The sequence below is a fragment of the Rhinopithecus roxellana genome, chromosome 17, assembly GCF_007565055.1.
Source record: "Rhinopithecus roxellana isolate Shanxi Qingling chromosome 17, ASM756505v1, whole genome shotgun sequence".
NCBI classification, from domain to species: Eukaryota; Metazoa; Chordata; class Mammalia; order Primates; family Cercopithecidae; genus Rhinopithecus; species Rhinopithecus roxellana.
In genome coordinates, this window is record NC_044565.1 from 19,678,932 (window position 1) to 19,700,128 (window position 21,197).

Genomic DNA, 21,197 nt, shown 5'->3' on the forward strand with positions numbered 1-21,197 from the left:
ACACACACACACACAGTGTAGCTCAGTGCTCCTTGTGGCTGTTCTTACAGGGTCAGGCTTCATAGGAAAAATGGTTAGTAAATTACAGAATTGTGCAGCATGAATACTTCTGATGGGGGCTGCAGCCACTGGCATTAACTAAAAATATAAACACTCATCACCCCCATCCCCATAATGGCCTAGCAGGAGGTTTAAGCTGTCTCCAAATTGTCATAATTGAGAAAAAAGAATGAATAAAGGAAAAAGTGAATAATGAACCCAGAAATTCTCCTGCTTGGGGGGCTTGTGGTAACAGGCCCAGAGTGGGCATGTGACATTCTGGAGGCAAACATGAAGAGTCCAAGCATGAACGTCTAGAGCTTCAGCCGCCCAGCTGGGGATCTGTGCTGTGTAATTTCAGGACATCTCAGGGTCACTGGTGGGAATTTGAAGATTAGAGGGATCTTTTGCCTAGGAAAAACGAGTCCAGAAAGAAGTAGAGGTTTCAGGTTTCTGGTTTCGGGCAGCACTGACAGTCTGTGGTGTCTGCTTCTGACCCTGCCACTCCCCCCCCACCCCCCCCACTGCCTTCTCTAGGTTGAGGACCTTGCTGCAGCTGAAGTGGCAGCGCTCACTGTGTGAGCCGGGTGAGGCTGTGGGCCTGCTAGCTGCCCAGAGCATCGGAGAGCCCTCCACCCAGATGACCCTCAACACCTTCCACTTTGCAGGCAGAGGCGAGATGAACGTCACCCTGGGCATTCCAAGGTGTGGAGCACAAGGGAGCACGGGGTGGGGTCTGTCCTAGCCTCTCCTGGAGAAGGAGTAATTTAATGAGAGGGAGGGAGGGAGTGTGTGTGTGTGTGTGTGAGAGAGAAAGAGAGAGAGAGAGAGAGAGAGAGTCAGTCTCATTAAAGTGGGGATCAGGGTTAGAATTTCCAGAGCCCAGCTGGTTTCTTTGGTGCCCAGGCCTGGTAGGATCTCCATTTATCCCTCTGCCAACTCCTGCCTCCAAGTTCCTGGGGATGCCTGTGAGACTGCACACTGCTGGGGGAGGGACTCAGGAACGTACATTGTTAACAAGCCCCACACAGGGTGCCTGGTTGCCCAACTCCAGGGGAACCATTCACATAGAACGTGCCTCCACGTGACCCTGGGCCCTGGCCCTTCAGGTGAATATATGTGCTGGGCAAGGGGAACGAGTGTGGGGTCAGACCCATCTGCATTCAGTCCCTGGCTCTGCCTTTGTCTAGCAGATGGACTCTGGACAGGTACCTCACTTTCCAAACCTCAAGGGGTCCTTCTGTGGAATGCCAGAGGCTGGGACTCACTGTACATTCGGGCAGTGAGGGCTGACTGAGCTCAGCAGGAGCACTGTGGGTGTTAGTTGCCTTCCCTGCATTGCTTGTTCATTCAGTAAGCATCAGCAGGCACCTGCTGTTTGCAAGGCACAGGTGATAGGAAACAAGAATCAGACAAAGCCCTGAGCTCAAGGAGTGGGCACTCCAGGGAGGAAACAGGGAGGGACAGGGGAGTCCCTTACTGTTGCACACAGGGCCAAAGCTGGGATTCTCTGATCCAGCATATTATCCCTGTGAGATCCCCAGACCTCTCTCAGATCCCAGAAGACCTCTGACATCCTTAGGAGAAGCTGCACCCAAACAGAGGGTCTGGTTGCCTCTCATTATTGGATGTGTCCTTATTCTGTGACAGGTTGCGGGAGATTCTCATGGTGGCCAGCGCCAACATCAAGACGCCCATGATGAGCGTGCCCGTGCTCAACACCAAGAAAGCCCTGAAGAGAGTGAAAAGCCTGAAGAAACAACTCACCAGGGTGTGCTTAGGGGAGGTAATGTCTTCTTCCCGGGCTGTAGATGGGGTGAAGGCACGTTTCTAATATCCTCCCCATGTATGAAGAACAGGCTTTGCTTACTGCACCGACCCTAGGCTCAGATTCCCACCAATGAGAAATAAGCTGTCTCTGCCAGGTGCTGAGCAGAGATGGATCAGGAAGCTTTTAAGAGAGTCATTAGTTCCACAGCATCCTCCTGTGCCTGAAAAATAAACCATTTCCTGAGTTTGCCTACCAGCTCTGCTGAGGCCACTCCTAGGAGGTTCAGGCCACTCTCTGGAGGTGACTGCAGGCTGTGGGCCCCCAGCAGATCCACACCAGTATAGCTTGCCAGGGTTTCTTTGGAGTTTGGCCTGTGTTCTCAGCTGCTATCTCTGTAAACCCTTGGGTCTCGTAACCCACTCACGTTGCACAGTCACCGAGGACCTGAACAAGTCATGTTCTCTGTGTCCGTCTGGTTCCAGGTGTTGCAGAAAATTGACATCCAGGAGTCCTTCTGTATGGAAGAAAAACAGAACAAATTCCAGGTGTACCAGCTGCGGTTTCACTTCCTGCCACATGCATATTACCAGCAGGAGAAGTGCCTGAGACCCGAGGACATCCTACGCTTCATGGAAACAAGGTCAGGGCTCAGGCTGTGATTGTCATTGACCTTGACCCAGAGAATGCTCATGAACTGGGGCAGGAAGCACCTAGCCACAAGGCTCCTAGAGATTGAGTGCCTTTTCCCAAATGAGCCCTTCAAGGGAAGTGTTTAGGAAAACAGAAGGCCTTGCAGCCTGATCTGGAAACCTGACCCCCAGTCTGGCTTGTGGGTGTGACTTTGTTAGCCACATGTCACTCCCTGATCCCATTTCTTCTCTTGGGTTGACGTCAGGATTGTTGTCTTCTGGGGCTTGCAGGCATTAAGACATGGAAATGTGGGTGTGGTAAAGAGAAGGGAGCAGTGTCAAGTGGTGCCTCTGTGGTGTCAGAGCAGCACATGCTGTTAATGTTTGCTAGGGTGTTACTCCAGGCAGTATAATGTGGTTCCTGATGCATTTAGATTCTGTGAATAATGAACAATGTGTGGGTGGCGTGCTGCTCTTAGATCTCCATTCTATAACCAGGATTGCCTCCAGAGAAATTTGAGTTCCTGTCTGCTAGGGAAAAGGAACTTTTGTCTCAAATTCAAGTTACTGTTAGATATTTGAAAAGCAGAGGCCGCAATGCTGAGTTCAGGGGAGCAGGAGGATGGGCTTTTGGAGGACTGGGGCAAGCCTGGAAGAGCCCACGAAGCACTTTTGACTCACCAGCTAACCCTAGACGGCGAAGTGTGAACACAAACAGGCTGCATAGCCCAGCAGGTGACAGGCCAGTGAAGCAGGCTAGGGGGCCCCTGGCAGACTGAAGAGTGTGGAACCTGTGTCAAGGGGCATCGGTTACCATGCAGGAATGGGGGTCAGGGGGCCACATCTTTTGATTTTAAAAGAAAGAAAGAAAGCTTCCCACCCTCTACTTTTTTTTTCTTTTTTTTTTTTTTTTTCTTTTTTTTTTGAGACAGAGTCTCGCTCTGTCGCCCAGGCTGGAGTGCAGTGGCCGGATCCTGGCTCACTGCAAGCTCCGTCTCCCGGGTTCACGCCATTCTCCTGCCTCAGCCTCCCGAGTAGCTGGGACTACAGGCGCCCGCCACCTCGCCCGGCTAGTTTTTTGTATTTTTTAGTAGAGACGGGGTTTCACCGTGTTAGCCAGGATGGTCTCAATCTCCTGACTTCGTGATCCGCCCGTCTCGACCTCCCAAAGTGCTGGGATTACAGGCTTGAGCCACCGCGCCCGGCCGTTTTTTTTCTTTCTTGGGTTACTTGGTTACTTGCCTTTGCTTTTATATAATTGAGGTCTCCTGACTTTTAAACATCAGCAACTAATTCCTGTGTTTTTAAAAGCCCAGTAAGGCCCAGATGGATCTCATCTGTTGCAGGATCTGGCCATAGGCCACTGACCACTGTCTCTAATCTAGACCAGTTCTCGGGTCTTCTGGGAGCTGCTCAGATAGAGAAACAATGACAGAGCAGAAGCAGAAAGCTCCCTCCACAAACACATACTGAGCCATGCCCATTCGTCGCCGAGTCACAGGGACAGGCGTGGGCAACATGGTACGACTTTTCTGCCCTCAGCCCTCTGCCCTCTCACCTTATGGGGCCTGGCCTCGAACCAGCCCTCTGTGCAGGTGGCGTTTGGGATGGTGGGTCTTGGGGTGGACGAGCTTGGATGTGAACTCAGTCCTTTGGACAGGGGTCACTGGCCGGGTGCTTCCTGCCCCAGTTCATGAGCCATGGGTGAAGTTGTTGTTGGCTGGCCCTTGGGAGCAGCTGCGTTGGTGCCAGCCTGGGCTGAGAACGTTCTTTCTGTCGAGTGGTCCTCCGTGCTATCTGGGCACTGGGCAGAGTGGCAGGGGAGTGCTGTGTGCACCCACCTGCCGGCTCCTTAAATAACAGCAAGGAACATAACTACCAAGTGCGGGGGACATTTGTGCTGGCCTGGCAGCAGTTTTCTGAGAAATGGGAATTCAGATTTCATGGCCTCTTGAGAATAACCAAGGGTGGGCGGCGTTAGATGTTCTGCCCCAGTTCTGTTCACAGGAGGCCCAGGCCTGCCCAGCAGATAGGTTGGCACAAGGCCGGCGCCAGCCCGTCCTGGGGTTCTTTTTACTTATATTACCTCATGGAATTGAAAATAGGAAATCACTTTTTAAGACTTCTTCCTGATGAGAGACAGCCCTGGCTTGTTCCCAGCCATGAAGTACTTTTTCACCTCCTCCCTGTGTTTTGCTTGTGTGCTTGAAAAGCCATGATAAATAAAGCCATGCGTGGTGGCTTTCGGTGGAAGTGGCCTCAAGGACTGAGCAGAATGGGGCTGAGGGGTTAGGGAGAGCTAAAAGATAGGGCAGTGGATGAGCTGGGTATGGTCTGGACTCCCTGTGTCAGGCCCCAGGCAGCAGCGCAGCTGCGTTCAGGCCTCTGGCTGCCCACAGGAAATGGGAGGAAGTGTGAGTGCACTTTCAAAAGAGCAGCCAACCCCGAAGAAGCTTTTTCTCCTTCCTTTTTCCCTTCCCTCCCCTTTCCTTCCTCTCTACTACCCTCCTTTTCTTTCTCTTTGCCCCCACCCTCCCTTCTCCCAGCTGTGGGGTCATGAGACTCTTGACAGAGCCTGGAGAAAAAAAACACGAGACCGATGGTTCCCTAGGTAGAGATATACAAGCATAGAAGGCCCCCCAGATCTCTGCACTGGCACCTGTCACGTTGGCTGTTTGTGTAAATTGTCTGGCAGGTGGCCGGGGAGGTGAAGTGGGAAGAGCACTGAGCTAGGAGTTAGGGGCTGTAAGTTTTGGCCTCCGGTCCCTAGCCATGAAAAGACCAAGCTGCGGGTCTGTAATTGTAGCTGCTGTGAATCTGACTTTCCAAACAGCAGGTGGTGGAGCTGTTGCCAGGCGCATTCAGAAACCGCCAGGGGTCATGTGCTCTGTTTGTAATTATTTACGTGGGATGGGAGGCTTCTCTGCCCCTGCCCTTCCTGATGGGAGGCTTCTCTGCCCCTGCCCTTCCTGTTCCCTTTCGGTTGCTACATTCTGATGAACAGCACAACCTTGAGAAGGCAGTCAGTGTGGACCATTAGTTCCCCTGATCTTGGCAAAATCACAGAAGGGCAAATTGCACCTCCAGGAAAACTGGCACACTGGTCGCATGCCTACCACTTACTCACCAGGCGTTCATTCTGCCTCCTCACCTCCTATGTTCTCCACAAGTCCTGGTCACCAAAAGAGGCAGGGAAGGCAGAAAGCATTCCCAACTGGGGAAGTCAGGGAGGGCTTCTTGGAGGAGTTACAGCTGCTGAGACCTAGCCTTGAAGGATGGGTACAGCTTCAGTAAGTAGATATTGGCCAGGGAAGTTGCTGGCAGAGTGAGCAGCTCAAGCAAAGGCCCAAAGGGTGCACAGAGTGGAGGGAGCAGATGGGCAGTTAGAGTTGAGGCCGGATGTGAAATGCTGAGAGCAAAAGCATCAAAGCCGTGACATTGCCACAAGTTGAGACAGGCTTGGGTGCCCAGCTGTGGGAAGCAGCCCTGTGTGTGGCAGCAGCTGAGCCCCGCACCCCCACTCCGCCTCATTCCATCTCCTCCACTCTGCACAGTAGCCTCGGGCACGGAGTGAGAGCGATCCATGTTGCAGATGAGATCAAGGCCCTCCTCTCCAGTCTGTGGCAGGATGAGGACTTTAACCTGAACCTGTCCTTACAGAAACATCTCTCCCGCCTTCTCTTTCCAGTGGAATTGTATCTTTCTAAAGTCAAGCCCGGCCTCCTCTCATCTGGCCATCCTATTCCTGTCCCCAGTGCCTGGTAAACAAGCTCTTGTCTAGATTAATGGATGAGGGGCTTTTTTTCTGCCAAGAGCAAACCATGTACACCTTTAAAAAGTTCAAAAATAATATTGGGGTCCAGGTGCGGTGGCTCACGCCTGTGATCCCAGCACTTTGGGAGGCGAGGCAGGTGGATCACGTGAGTCAGGAGTTCAAGATCAACCTGGACAACATGGTGAAATCCCGTCTCTACTAAAAATAGAAAAATTAGCTGGGCGTGGTGGCGCCTGCCTGTAATCCCAACTACTCAGGAGGCTGAGGCATGAGAATCGTTTGAACCCGGGAGACGGAGGTTGCAGTGAGCCGAGATCGCGCCAGTGCATTCCAGCCCTGGGGGATAGAGGGAGACTCCATCTCAAAACAAACAAACAAACAAACAAATAATAATAATAATATTGGTTAAGATGAGTGGCATTCTTTTGTTTTTAATGAGCAAAATAGTATATATTTGACCTGCCTGCTTTTCAAATGAAGACTGTAAGCTCCTTGAGGGCCTGGAGCCTGTCTTTTCCTCCTTGCTTTGCTGCCAGGGCTGGCACATGCTGGGCACAGTATAGGCGCTCAGAGAAAATGGGGTGGCTGGCTGGATGCGTGAGGACCTGATTCTCACAGTCACAAGCAGCCCTTTTTGGTGTGCTATTCTGGCCTGTTGGAAAAGACGGGCAAGGGGTTACATGAGGAAAGAAGTGGTATGGAGGGGACAGGATGGATCTTAAGAGGCCCTAAAAATAGATGATGGCTCCAGAGGAAGGGGCAGGGGGCCAGGTTCTGAGCTTCAGGTTGGTTATCTTTTAAATTGGTGTGGTTCTAACTTGTTGACACAATTCATTGCCACAAGCTAAGTTATCCCTGCCCTTCGAAATTCTGATGAGCCCTTCCGAAGTCGTCGTCGTTTCATCACATTGCTGGGGCTCCCACACCAAGGAGATGGGAGTTCTCTGGCCAGAGCAACACCACCTTCTGGAGATGCTACAGGTGGTGGGCAGCGGAAGGTCCTAGTCCTGGGTGGGGTTCCCCTCTCCTACAGTAGACTCTGCCTTCCTTGTTAGAGGACGACCACAGCAGCACCTACAACTGTCCTTCACCAAGCACCCACTCTGCCAGGCCCTATGAGAGGAATCAGACATAGGGTTGTTTCTCATCGTTAGCAAAGAAGATTGCAGAATATGTAGTAATTACCATATTTTCTAGACAAGGGGCTTGAAGCTGAGGAAGGTGCCTGTCGTACTCATACCCCGGGAATGGCAGTGCACATATTGAGACCAGGCCTATCGGGCTGTGGAACCAGTGTTCCTGACACGCCAGAGATGGTTCCAAAACAGTGGGTAGGGAAAAGTGAGCAGCTAGGAGAGTCTGGGCCTCCATCTCATGCACTAATCCCCTGTGGGAATCCCTCAGCGTCCTATCCCCGCAATGAGGGCAGGGCTGGGACATGCTGGTACTGCACAGGGCTTTGTGGTTTTATTCTCATTTTAGATTCTTTAAACTTCTGATGGAATCCATCAAAAAGAAGAATAATAAAGCATCAGCCTTCAGGAATGTAAATACTCGAAGAGCTACACAGCGGGATCTGGACAACGCTGGAGAGTCAGGGAGAAGTCAGGTGAGTGAGTCCCTGGGGATCACTAGGGGTGGCACAGGGAGAGCCCCCAGACTGGGCAGGCACTATGCCTGTTCTCTGTGCTCCTCCAGCCCTGTCCTGGTGCTGGCCCATCTCCTACCTATCTCAGCTTTTGCCTGCTGTTTTGAGACAGCCCAGAAGCAGCATTCACTTCTTGGCCTGATGGGCCAGGCAGGTGAGGCTGCCAGGCAGCATGGTGTGGCCAGCCCCGGGGCGGGCCTCTGCATCATCACTCTGCTCTCTAAGACCCCGCCGTAAGTGGTCTTCATCCTGAGGAGGGACTCAAGGTCATGGCGTGCACTGAGCCTTTGAAAGTTCTTCTTCTGGTTTCCCTTGGCTCTGCCTTTGACTTGCCTGGGCAAGATGAACTGAGGCCCACCAGGGCACTGGCAGGGACCAGAGAGATATCTGGAAGCAGGGAAGTTGGGCTGCAGTGATAAAAAGGGGAAGAAGAGGGAAAAACCAGTAGGAGCAAAATAGTCCAGGAATAACTATTCGGACATCTGCCAGGAGACCCAGTAGCAGACCAGACCTGAGGGTGGTACAGGTAGCCAGCAGCGAGCCTGCTCGGGTTGGGAATGACATGGACTGGGACTGCCCCCAGCCAGCTCTGTGGTCTCAGTCGTGTCACCCTTCTCTGGGTCTGTCTCCTCACCCCTAAAATGAGGTGCTGGCCTACACCAGGGAAAATGCTAGGTCTCTCCTGTTTGGTGAATTCACCTGCTAGCTCGCTCAAGCCCAAGTGGGCATGGACTATCTTTAGAATGCTGCCTGGTCTTAATTCTTAATTCAACCAGAAGGAAAGTATAAAAAACTAGGAGCCAAGTTCAGGAGGAGAAAGGAAGAGATATTCAGTATTCCACAAGATAACCCTTCCTCCTCATCCCCACCTACAACTGGGTTGATCAAAAATATTTGGAACAATATTTTACACTATCTTCTTCTAAGAAAGCAAGTCCTGGCACTTTTTTTTTAATTCTTAGGCATGAAATTTTGGAAGTAAGTAGTGTATGTAAAGATGAAGACTGAAGGGAAGGAGGCCTGGGATCCAGGGCTGGACAGAGTAGATGCCGGTGGACGGTTTGGGTTGAGTGGCAGTGGACGGAGCGTGGTGGCTGGATGGGGGAAGGGGTTAGAAGGGTGGGGCATGGATGGATGGATGGATGGGTTGGTGAGTGGATGGATGGATTCACTGAGCACTAGATATTGGAGTTAATCTTTTTCTTCCTTGCCCACAAACCACAGGGAGAGCAGGAGGGCGATGAGGAAGAAGAGGGGCACATTGTGGATGCTGAAGCTGAGGAGGGGGACGCTGATGCCTCTGATGCCAAACGCAAGGAGAAGCAGGAGGAGGAGGTGAGAGACCCTGTGTGGGGTGAAGGGGCTGTGGTCCCGGCCCCCTTCCCTGTTAACCTGGAGGGATTATCTCCCGGCACCCAGGCCACACCTCTGTGTCATGCCATGAACCCACAAGGAACCCTGAAGCTGCATCTGCCTGCCCAGCCACCTCTCTCTTGAGAAGATGGGGTTCATAGGGTGGGAATTTGGCACAGGTCCACTCCAGGACTGCCATTTAGATCTGGCCATCCCTAGACTTGAATCAGACTCAAGGACCCAGACAGGCTTCTGGCGAGAAAAAGTCAGGCTGCCTCTGGTTTTTACGATGAAAATACACCTCTCTCACCTCCCGCAAACCAGTCCCCTGCTGTCATTATGGCCGAGGGAACTTACTGGTGAGTGGGTGCACCAGCGAGGGCCAAGTGAGGGTGAGCTCCACCTCTGTGGGGGGCTCAGTGGGACAGAGAGGTGGCATTCTCAAGGTAAAAGGAAGAGGAAAGACCAACCAGGTCGGAGCAGAGGAGCCGGGAGTGTGGAGTAGGTGGGGCCTAGGTAGCCCAGGCCAGCCAAGGCTTTGCAGGGGTCTTTGTTCCACAGTCAGAGTCCAGGTAGATGATAGAGCCCCAGGTGACACAACCTGTGCTCCCTTTTCTGCCAGGTTGATTATGAGAGTGAGGAAGAGGAGGAGAGGGAGGGTGAGGAGAACGACGATGAAAACACGCAGGAGGAACGAAATCCCCACAGGGAAGGTGCTCGAGAGACCCAAGAGCGAGACGAAGAGGTGGGCTCAGGCGCCGAAGAGGACCCGGCCCTTCCCACCCTCCTGACTCAGCCCCGGAAACCCACCCACGGCCAGGAGCCCCAGGGGCCCGAGGCCATGGAGCGCCGGGTCCAGGCTGTGCGTGAGATCCACTCGTTCATAGATGACTACCAGTACGACACTGAGGAGAGTCTGTGGTGCCAGGTCAGTGTGGCTGTGCAGGCCAGGGCTTGGGTGGTTGGTCCAGCTGGCCAAGTGCCTGTGTGGAAGGGGCCTGCTGAGCTCCCCTGCACAGCTGGGCGGGGGACAGCCAGCACTCCCCATCGTCTCCCACTCAGAGCATACCCAGGCCTCCTGTTTGGGGCCTGTAAGAGTCATTTGTTCTTTTTAATCCCAGATCCCTTCAGGAATCTGGTGATGGCTATAAACCCCTTTGCCCCAAAAAAGGGCCCACACGTGTCATTTTCAAACCCCTGGTAAGCCAGTTCTCCAGATCTTTCAAGACACAATGGACTGATCTACCAGGCCCTTTAGGTACACCACCTCCTTTAATCTTCAGTACAACAGACATGTTAACATGGACCACACATGTTATAGAGACACTGTTCATGCCCTCAGGCAGGGACACTTCAGTTCCCCCCACACACAGCCCCTGCCACCATCTTTTTAGGGATTTCATGGTTCCCTTAAAGCCTGGATGGTCTGGATGCCTAGACATGTGCACACATTTAATGCTTTGTCTTTCCTTTGATCCAGTTCAGTGGTTCCCAAGTGATGGGGTAATAACAAGATTCACTGATGGGATTGCACGCGTGAAACAACATGTACCGTGCTTTGTGGTCTTTAAGGACATTAAGGGCAGCGCTGAGTGGATGTGAATCTCAGCATTGTCACCGACAGCTGTGAAAACAACCCCACTGTTTCTCCCTTAAATCTGGGGGACTGGAGATGGCTGACCTGTACGCAGTTGAGCCATCTTCAGTGTTCAGACTACCTGCCGGCTTTTCCAGCAGGATCTCCTTCCCCCCGCCAGGGAGTTCCTGAAAAGACTTGGAAGGAGTCTCGCCCCAGTCCTGTTTGTGGGCACTGGGGTGGCTGTCTCCCTACCCAGTTCTCCCTCATTTTGCAGGTGACCATGAAGCTCCCTCTGATGAAGATCAACTTTGACATGGGCTCCCTGGTAGTATCTTTGGCCCATGGCGCCGTCATCTATGCGACCAAGGGCATCACTCGGTGCCTCCTGAATGAAACAACCAACAATAAGAACGAGAAGGAACTTGTGCTAAACACAGAAGGAATCAATCTCCCAGAGCTGTTCAAGTATGCAGAGGTAAGTGTCCCCTCCGACAGGCTGTCTGCTGGCCTGGGACAAAGCAGTAGCCCTCACCCCACATTGTCTCAGGACCCGGCCGCTGGGACGCTCGCTCCAGCCGATTTACTCTGGCCCTTCCTGAGCCGTTCATGCTTCCAGGCCACATTCCGCACACCAAGTGTGTGTGCCCTCATCCACCTCCCAGGAATTCCCGGCATGTTAGCCTCATTCAGGGCCCCAGTAAAGCACCCTGCTGAACTTATCCCACCCAGAGTCGCCTGGGCTAATTTGAGTCGTTTTTTCCTTGAAATTAAGACCCTCCCGAAGTAGAGTTGTAAGAAATCCTTGCTGCATCGCCTGCCTAGATGTTGCTCACTTTATCTGGTAAAGGGGGTCCCAGGGGTAGAGGTGCCCTGGCATTCCTGTCCCACCTGCTCACCAGCTCATCTGTTCTTTCTTCTGAACTGTGTCTCCAAGTTCTCCCACTTCACTGACTCTCCCAGAACCTTCTAGGTTTCCCCCACAGAACACTGAGGAACTGGGGCCCTCTAGCCTAACTCCCCAACAAGTCTACAGTAGGCTGGTAAAGCTCCCCCTGCCATGTACACTTCTGCCTCCACCAATGACCACCCTGTAAAGTCTCCTGCTCCCCTGAACTCTTTTACCAAACGCTTCCGAGAGGGTGAGCAGGGAGGATTGGCACCTGCCGAGAGTGCAGGGTGAGAGGCTTCTCCAAGACAGCTCAGCCGCAGCCTTGGCCGCTTGGTGAGGCCCAGCAGATGCCTGTGTGTCTGACCACACATGCACTCCATGCACCCTGGAGGGTGTGTAATGTGTCACTGCTGGGGGAACTTTCCTCGCTTCCCAAGGGAAGCCTTAATCCTAGTAAATAGGTCTGTCAGTTTAAAAATAAGAAGAAAAAATCCGTTTCTTCCTATTGAATCTAAAGCGTGTCTGAAGTTATCCCTGGATTCTTGTAATGACAATACAGACCTTGGGCCCCGGCCAGCGAGCCGTCAGCAGCTCTGCCTAGCCATTTCCTTCTGTTAATCCTGGGCCACCTCTTGACCACTTTGTCATCAACTGTACCAAGCTGCCAGACACAAGGAGAGAGAGAGCGGCCATGGGGAGATACGCAGGCAGAAGGGAGCAGAAGGCCAGGCCCTCTAAATAAATCCCTTCCTTCCTCTCTCCAGGTCCTGGATCTGCGCCGCCTCTACTCCAATGACATCCACGCCATGGCCAACACGTATGGCATCGAGGCCGCACTGCGGGTGATCGAGAAGGAGATCAAGGATGTGTTTGCCGTGTATGGTAAGAGGAGCTTGCAGATAATACCCTGAGGTCTGGACACCAGTCAGGACACCAGAAGGCTCAGGGCAGGAGGGCCAGGACCATGTCAGCCCAGCACCAAGTCAGTCCAGCACCAAGGCGAACACTGCAGCACGGGTGCAGTGAGTGCACCTGTAGGAGACTGCAGATCTGTGAAGAGGTGACATCTCCCATCATTGGGGCCGCTTCAGTGCTGTCTCATCTGCTGGTCCCTTAGAGGAAGCTCCTGATTGATAACTTGGCCCCATCCTGCCTTTGGGGTTTCAGTTCCCAAGTGAAAACAGTGCGGTTAGATCCTCATTTCCTGTGCTGCTGGAGGAAAGCGGGAAGCAGGATGCAGGGGTCAGGGAAAGATGCCCCAGACCGTGGGGAAGGGTTAAGTAGCGTGAGCAGGTGGCGGAGCTGCAGGGGAGCCCGAGTCTGACTCCCGAGCCATGTGCTGATGTGGAGGCAGCCTGGCTTGTGTCTGCTGACTGTTCCCATGGTCACTGCTTAATCGCTTCTGATTTTACCTCCCATGTGACAGGCATCACGGTCGACCCTCGCCATCTCTCCCTGGTTGCTGATTATATGTGCTTTGAGGGTGTTTACAAACCACTGAATCGCTTTGGGATCCGGTCAAACTCTTCCCCGCTACAGCAGATGACGTTTGAAACCAGCTTCCAGTTTCTGAAGCAAGCCACCATGCTGGGTTAGTGTGTGGGCAGGAACCCTGACCTCCCCTCTCCTGACCACCCTGGGCACACTGGCCTGCCCATGGTCATCTTTCCATGGTTCCTTGCATACCAGTGGGATCTTGGGATCTGAGGGGAGCAGGGGCAGCTGGAGGGGGCTGAATAGCAGAACAACAGCTGCCTCTACGCTTTGAAGGAACAGGAAGAGGGCCTTCCCCTCTCAAGTGCTAGAGCGGGGTTGCCTCGTGATCCCATCAGCTTCAGAGACTCAGGACCCACCTGCGTCCTGAGGTTTCAGTGTTTAGCCCCACAGTCCCCTCCCAGCATTCCCGACTTCCACCTCAACACCCTAACAGGTGCTCTTGTGTCTCTGCCAGGATCCCACGATGAGCTGAGGTCTCCTTCTGCCTGCCTTGTGGTCGGGAAGGTCGTCAAGGGCGGGACAGGTCTGTTCGAGCTCAAGCAGCCGCTGAGATAGCGGCACCATCTGCCCAGCTCCAAGGACCCTCAGGGAGGGCGTGGCCCAGCCCGCCTTCTGCATGAGAGGACCAGGAGACTGGAATCCAGGGCAGTTCCAAGTGACAGTACAGAGCACAGCAGCGACCTTGGGCCTGAAAACAATGGGTCTCTGAGCTGGCCCAGTTTCACCTGGAAAGTGACAAAGTTGCTCATCCTTGCCCCTCCCTGTCTCTGCATTTGTATCAAGGTTTACCAAGTCTTCTGAGTCCCCCTGAGATGGCTGGGGCCTCACCTGTGCCGCAGGAGGCCTCTGTGGCATAACCGCTAAGGAGAAGCTCTGATTCACTGAGAAGACCAAGGGGAGGCAATGCTTTGCTGCTGGGAACCCCAGGCACCTCCAGAGTAGGGAAGCGGGATTCTTTTGCTATGAGTGGCCAGGGACAACAGACAAGATTCCTGGGGGCTCCCGATGAGCAGGAACATGGAGCCTGCTGCCCAAGGCCTGCTCCTTCCAGCTGCTCCAGTCCCTGGGGGCAGAGTCCACAGAGAGTCCCCATCAAGACTTCTTCCCTGAGTCAAGTACAGGGTAGCACAGTCCTCCACCCACCCATCCTCTCTGCCCAGCCAGGGTGGCAAGGTGTCCTTCTAGACCACATCAGCCCCAAGGCTGGGGACAGTCGCTCCAGGGCGGCAGCAGTTCACTCCCGCACGTAGAACCCAGGTCACTGCTGGGGCGATTGAACAGTTTGCCTGACTTTTCTCTGCTGTCAGTTTGGTGTGGAGGCCTATGTTCTGCCCCATATGCCCCATAGGCCCTGCTTATGGGAAGGAACACAGGCCTCCACCCAGAGGACTGTGCCGCCCTGTACTTGGTCGTCCACATTCTGTCTCCCTCTACCACCAGCAACACATTTCCCTGGCATGGACAGAAAAGACAGAGAGGACTTGTGCAAAGGCTTTGTAAAACCAGAGGCTGCTGTTTTTGTCTACTGTTATTTCAGCTCAGGGCGGGTAATAAACATCATTGGAACTAGCTATTAGGAAAGAAAAAAACTTGGGTTTTTTTAAAACAATTTTTTCCCTTGATTTGCAGTTTCTGCATTTGGATTTGAGAACCCAGGACAGGGATTTTCTTGGCACAGTCAGATCTTGGATCCCTCTTCCTGTTCTTTCTTGTGTGAGGCCTTAGCAGGAAGAGCTCAGCCTCTGCAGCCTCCTGCACCTCTGCCCCTGGCCTGCCTCTGCAGTGACCCCCTTCCAGAGCTAGCTGCTGGCCCTGTGGCCAGGAGAATCACAGGGCAGAAGCCTTTATGCAGAAGCTGTGCTTTGCCTTGGTCTGGTTTGGGGAGGCTGCTGCTGTGACCTCGAGGGTAGGGTTGGGGATCAAGGGAGGCCTTGTTAAGGGAAAGTGACCATGTTGCTCCCTACAGACACACAATAGGACCCAGCCTGCACTTCCTACACCTACACTGGGGAAAGCCCAACAGAAATCAGTACATCCTAACAGGGTCTGCCAGGTTCACCAAGGCACGGCACAGAGGAATATGACAGTTTTGAGGCAGGCAGGAAAGGCCCAGCCTGCAGGGTAAGGCATTCATTCTTTGATTTAAAGGGCATATTCACTTGATGATTTCTACACACGCTGGAATTATGACAGATTGTCCTTAAAGGAGATCACAAAGTAACCTGGTGACTATGACACATGGTGAATGGATAAGTATTTGGTTCTGTGGGTTCCATCTCCCAGGCACTGAGGGCACAGAGGCGAAGGAGCGAGCCCTGCATATTGGCAGGGCTGTGACCCTCACGCTTGGATCAGACCTGCGACCTGTGTTGGGATGTGAGGGATGCCCTCCTGCCCCACCCATCCACATGGTTCCTGGGCAGCTCTGTTTTGTTCCTGTTTGTTTCCTGATGGATGTGTATTAAGACAGCATGTCTGATTTTTAAACAGACATTTGGGAGCTTGCACATCCTGATGAGCGAGGACTCTCACTGTGGTCACTTTAGGGGATTACACGCTCACTTTCGTGGTTCTCTATGCCCAGAAGCCTCTGAGAGTGGCCTTGGCAGTTTAAGGTGGCAGAGGCTTTGGAGTCTTCTCAGCACTGAAAGTGCCCATTGAGGATGCATTTGAGTTTTGGAAAGCAGGCCCAAGTCAAATCTGATGGATGGATTCAAGAACATGGATTAAGCTGCATTGTCATTTTTAATCAAAATGTAATGGAGATTGATCATCTAGTGGGGTTCACAAACTTTTCATGAGAGCTGTGAGTTCTTTTTTGAGACGGACTTTTGCTCTTGTTACCCAAGCTAAGTGCAATGGCACGATCTCGACTCCACTGCAGCCTCCACCTCCCGGGTTCAAGCAATTCTGCCTCAGCCTCCCGATTACCTGGGATTACAGGCATGCACCACCACCACGCCTGGCTAATTTTTGTATTTTTGTTAGAGATAGGATTTCACCATGTTGGCCAGGCTGGTCTCGAACTCCTAATCTCAGGTGATCTGCCCGCTTCAGCCTCTCAAAGTGCTGGGATTACAGGCCTGAGCCACCGTGCCCGGCTGGAGCTATGAGTTCTTTCAGAATCCTGAGATGCCATTAGCTAGCCACTGTTTGGCCATCCTTCTCACAGTTGCCCTTTGGGGTGATATCCTTACCTACTTGCTTGCTTCTAACAGATTTTTTATTTGTTTTGTAGAGACGGGTTTTGGTTTATTGCTCAGGCTAGTTTCAAACTCCTGGGCTCAAGCGGTCCTGCCGTTGTGGCCTCCCAAAGTGTTGGGTGGTGTGAGCCACCGTGCCTGGCCAGTTAATTTTTTTTAGTGTCTCTTTTCTGGGTTCTCACCAGAAACGCTGTCAGCATTCCCACAGATATTCCTGTGAGTCTTTGAAACATTTTCTATCCTGCATTCAGTAAGAATAAAACCGAGGAATGGATGAAGCACCTTGTGTCATCCCCAGTCTGGAACTTGAACCTTCCTTTCTCTCCACTTTGCCCTACCCCAAATAATATGTACAAATGTCTGTACCCACTGAGCACGAACTCCCCATTCCTTTCACTGCCCCAGCCCCTGGCAACTACTGTTCTACGTTCTGTCTCTGTGAACTTGACTTCTCTAGGTCCCTCATACACGTGGAAAAGTACAGCATGTCTTTTTGTGACCGGCTTATTTCACTTAGCATAATGTCCTCAAGGTTTATCCATGCTGTAGCATGTGTCAGAATTCTTGCTTGAGGCTGCTGATACCTTATCATGTGTATATACCATATTTTGTTTAATCACTCATCTGTTGGTGAACACTTGGGTTGCCTCCACCTCTTGGCTGTTGCAAATAATGCTGTGAACATGGATATACAGATATCTGAGACCAGGACGGACGTTCACACCTGTAATCCCAGCACGTTGGGAGGCCGAGGCAGGTGGATCATCTGAGGTCAGGAGTTTGAGACCACCCTGGCCAACATGGCAAAACCCCGTCTCTACTAAAAATACAAAAATTAGCTGGGCGTGGTGGCGTGTGCCTATAATCCCAGCTACTCAGGAGGCTGAGACAGAAGAATCACTTGAACTCAGGAGGTGGACGTTGCAGTGAGCTGAGATTGCGCCACTGCACTCGTCTGGGTGACAGAGTGAGACTCTGTCTCAAAAAAAAAAAAAAAAAAAATCTCAGACCCTGCTTTCCTTTGAATATATACCTAGAAGTGGAATTGCTGGATCACATGGTAATTATTTAATATTTCTGGGGGAACTGCCGTCCCATTTTCCACAGCAGCTACACCATTTTATGTTCCCACCAACGGTGTACAGCAATTTCAATTTCTCCACATCCTTGTCCTTGGTATAGTAGCCACCCTAATGAATGTGAGATGCCGTCTCGTGGTTTGGTATGGACTGTGTTTCAATCAGATGTTGGGAGCCTTAAGTGTTCTGCACCTGCGGAGAGTTAGGAATCACGTAAGGAGTGTCTGTTGCTTGCCAGTCTTAAAATTTTTAGTTTGCACTTGAATCAGGGGCTATAGGAGTCCAGACTGCTCTTGAAATAGGACAGACTGGTCCTTAAAGGCTGGTTTTGTTGAGTCTTTCATCATTGAGTGATACCACCTCTGCAGATGGCTCAATGGGGCAGCCCCATACCACAGCCTGCCCTTAAGATGGTGTAGTTTAGACAGGTCACAGAGTTGCTGGGCCTACCGCAGGTCTCCTGACCCTGGTGCAGTTTCACTTCAATCACAACCACCAAAATAGTCAAAAATTCCAAAGTTCCTACACCATCAACCTCCACCCCACTTCTGTCCAGAGTCCACTTAGAGGCTCTCAGTTTTATACCTTGGAAACACTTAGGAAGCTTTTTAAAAAGATTGATTCTGTATTTTTAGTAGAGACAGGGTTTCACCCAGCTACTCAGGAGGCTGAGGCAGGAGAATCGCTTGACCTGGGGAGGTGGAGGTTGCAGTGACCCGAGATTGCGCCACTCCAGCCTGGGCGACAGAGTGAGACTCGGTCTCAGAAAAAAAAAAAGAAGATTGATTCTGGCCAGTCACAGTGGCTTATACTTACAATCCCAGCACTTTAAGAGACCCAGGCAGGAGGATCACTTGAGCTTAGGAGTTTGAGACTAGCCTGGGCAACATAGACCCCGTATCTAGAAAAGTTAGCCAGGTGTTATGACATGTGCCTGTGGTCCCAGCTATTCAGGAGGCTGAGGTAAGAGGAGCAAGTGAGCCCAGGAGTTCAAGGTCACAGTGAGCTATGATCGCACCACTGCACTCCAGCCTGGGTGACAAGAGTGAGACCCTGTCTGAAAAAAAGATTGATCCCAAGGCCTTGCCCAGAGATTCTGATTTTATTAGCCTGGAGTGTGACCTAGGCATTAGAAGATCTTCAAGAGAGTCTAAGGTGCAGCAGAATTGAGAGCCACGGACTTAGAAAAAGCCCTAAATTGTGGAAATGCATGGCCACCGTCACCACCTATCAATACGATGACATCTCAAGGAGTGAGTCATTGGCCCTAGGTTTCTGCAGTAAGATCTTAAGATCTGATCTCTGCCCTCAAGTGAGTACATGTGTGGTAAAGCTGTCATAGTGCCATGACAGATGTCTGCAAGGACTTTACAGTGCAGTCCAAAGATGCCACCATCAGCTCCACCTGGGGCTCAACAAAGCCTGAAAGAAGAAAGGGATGATGCTTCCAGAAAACTGGAGGCCTGCAGCTCTGCCAGCCCAGCACAGACAGGCCATTTGTCCAACTTAAAAGTCCCTGCCAGTGGGGGCAGAAGGAGGGAACTCAGCCAGCCAGCATTTCCTACAAACAGCTCCATGAGAGGTTTCCACTTAAAATGCTAAATCATAATTATTTAATAAGATTTGTACCTTAAGTTCTTTAAGCAGCATCGCTGTCCTACCACAAGTGGTCATCAAAGAGCAGGGTTTAACTCAACTCTGAGTTACCCAGCAGGGTACCTGGGTAACCACTTGGGTTAAGGTACCCAGCAGGCTTGATGTGCATGTGCACCCTGCCCCCTGATAGGACCTGGTTTATTCACGGGCTCAGGTGTCACTGCAGCTCCTCAGTGACTATCTTCGCGCAAGTTGGACTCAGTGGCCTGGGAGGTTTGTTCCAACCCACAGATGCCTGACCATTCCCATCCTGACCATTCCCATCCTAACCATTCCCTCCCCCATGCTGCATCCATCCAACCTTGATCTCCACTGTGTCCCAGGAACCCTAAGATGCACAAGCTATGTGGGTCCTGCCCTCACAGAACTTGTAGTCTTCTGCCCCAAACAAGACGGTTCCCCCTCATCATGATCAGGCCAAAAGTTAAGGTACCCAGCAGGCTTCATTTACATGCACACTGCCCCCTGATAGGATCATGCCTTGCACTGCTGGCTGCACTCTAGAGGGTGCTTTGTAGGAAGGACAGAGTGGAGAGGACAGTGGGGAGGTACTTAGCTGTTCAGCGGCCAGACGGGAGGGAAATTGAAAAAGAATCAAGAGTCCAGCCATCCCCTCCACACCTTCTGCCCCCACTTCCACCCTGGCTGCTGGCTCTTTGCCCTTGAATATAGGTGATATAGGTGTGGGTGTGCGGTTCCAGTCACAGTGCTGCCTCTACGTATTTTGCAAGTTGGGGTCTTCCTTGCTCAGAAGGCCTGGAGGTCCTGCCAGATGCTGCCTTCCAGACTGGCTGCCTGCTGCAGTGTTCTCACGGGAGCCAAGGCAGCCCCGGACCTGTAGCCTCCCATGTGACAGTTTCAGACACCACAGTCCTCAGCTGGACCACAGTAAACACTTGCCTTCCCCAACCCATGATTCTTGCTTGGAAACATGAACCTGATGTTCCACGTGCATTCAGCCAATCAAACCTCAAGAATGTGATTGAGCAGTGAGGCTGCGTTCTGGGCAAGACACTGAGCTCTGAGATAAGACTTTTCTTGGAACCTCAGGCCCTCAACTTACAGTGGGACCCTAAGAAATGCACTTCAGTTTCCTTTTATGTAAAATGGTGATACAATTAATTGTGTTCATTAAATCGCACACAACTATACGTGTGTACCTGTATACTAAGTGGTTCTCAACTTGGGGCAGTTTTGCCCCCCAGGGGGTATTTGGCAGTGTCTCAAAGTTTTGGTTGCTACTGGACGGAGGTGCTACTGGCATCTAGGGAGTGGAGGCTAGAAATGCTGCTAAACTACAGTCCACAGGACAGTCTCCACAACAAAGAACTGTCCAGCCCCACATATCAATAATGATGAGTTTGAGGAAACCCTGCCACATACACATAGATAGCAGGTTAACATTGTTTATGTTACAAAGTGGAATCATTTACATTTTAGCCACTCTGATAGATGAAACAGTGGCTTTTTTGGCGGGGGGGGGGGGGGGGGGGGGGGGGAACGGGGTCTCACTGTGTTACCCAGGCTGGAGTACAGTGTCGCAATCACGGCTCATAGCAGCCTTGAAGTCCCAGGACCAAGAAACCCTCCAAGTAGCTGAGACTACAGGTGCACAACATCATGCCCAGCTAATTTTTAAATTTTTTGTAGAGTCAGGGTTTCACCATGTTGCCCAGGCTCAAACTCCTGAGCTCACATGATCTGCTGCCTTCACCTCCCATAGTAAGCCACTATGCCCAGCCTCATTTGTACCTCAGTTTGCAATTCACTATTAATAAATCTAAGCATCTTTTCACATGTTTACTGGTTATTCTGATTTGCACTTCTGAGAACTGCCTATTTGTATCCTTTGCCCATTTTTCTGTTGGGTTATTGGTATTGCTTTTGTCAATTTTAAAGAATTGTGTTTACTATAGATATAGATAACCTTTTGTCACTGTGCTAAACATTTTTCTCCCAAGCCAGGTGACGAATTTAGTGCAGTCCCTGCATTGTGTAAAACCTTGAGTAAAGATGTTAGCTTTTGGCCACCCGGGCCAGTGGCCACCTTTAGACTTTGGCTAGGGCTTCTAGAGCAGT

The 21,197-nt window shown here is 51.7% G+C and overlaps 1 protein-coding gene across 2 annotated transcripts in view; it reads left to right on the forward strand.

Annotated features, from left to right (window-relative positions):
• Nucleotides 1-20,267, forward strand: part of POLR1A (RNA polymerase I subunit A) — a 78,606-nt gene extending 58,339 nt beyond the window's left edge. The window contains exons 25-34 of one of the 2 annotated variants that reach the window (XM_010381996.2): nt 577-744; nt 1,690-1,825; nt 2,293-2,450; nt 7,697-7,823; nt 9,087-9,197; nt 9,838-10,143; nt 11,069-11,269; nt 12,448-12,565; nt 13,110-13,274; nt 13,635-20,267. In XM_010381996.2, the coding sequence (XP_010380298.1) occupies nt 577-744; nt 1,690-1,825; nt 2,293-2,450; nt 7,697-7,823; nt 9,087-9,197; nt 9,838-10,143; nt 11,069-11,269; nt 12,448-12,565; nt 13,110-13,274; nt 13,635-13,735 (1,591 nt within the window). In that variant the 3' untranslated portion in view covers nt 13,736-20,267. The remainder of the gene's footprint in view (nt 1-576; nt 745-1,689; nt 1,826-2,292; nt 2,451-7,696; nt 7,824-9,086; nt 9,198-9,837; nt 10,144-11,068; nt 11,270-12,447; nt 12,566-13,109; nt 13,275-13,634) is intronic. The other variant, XM_030921389.1, reaches the window with a different exon arrangement.
• Nucleotides 20,268-21,197: the final 930 nt, after the last annotated feature.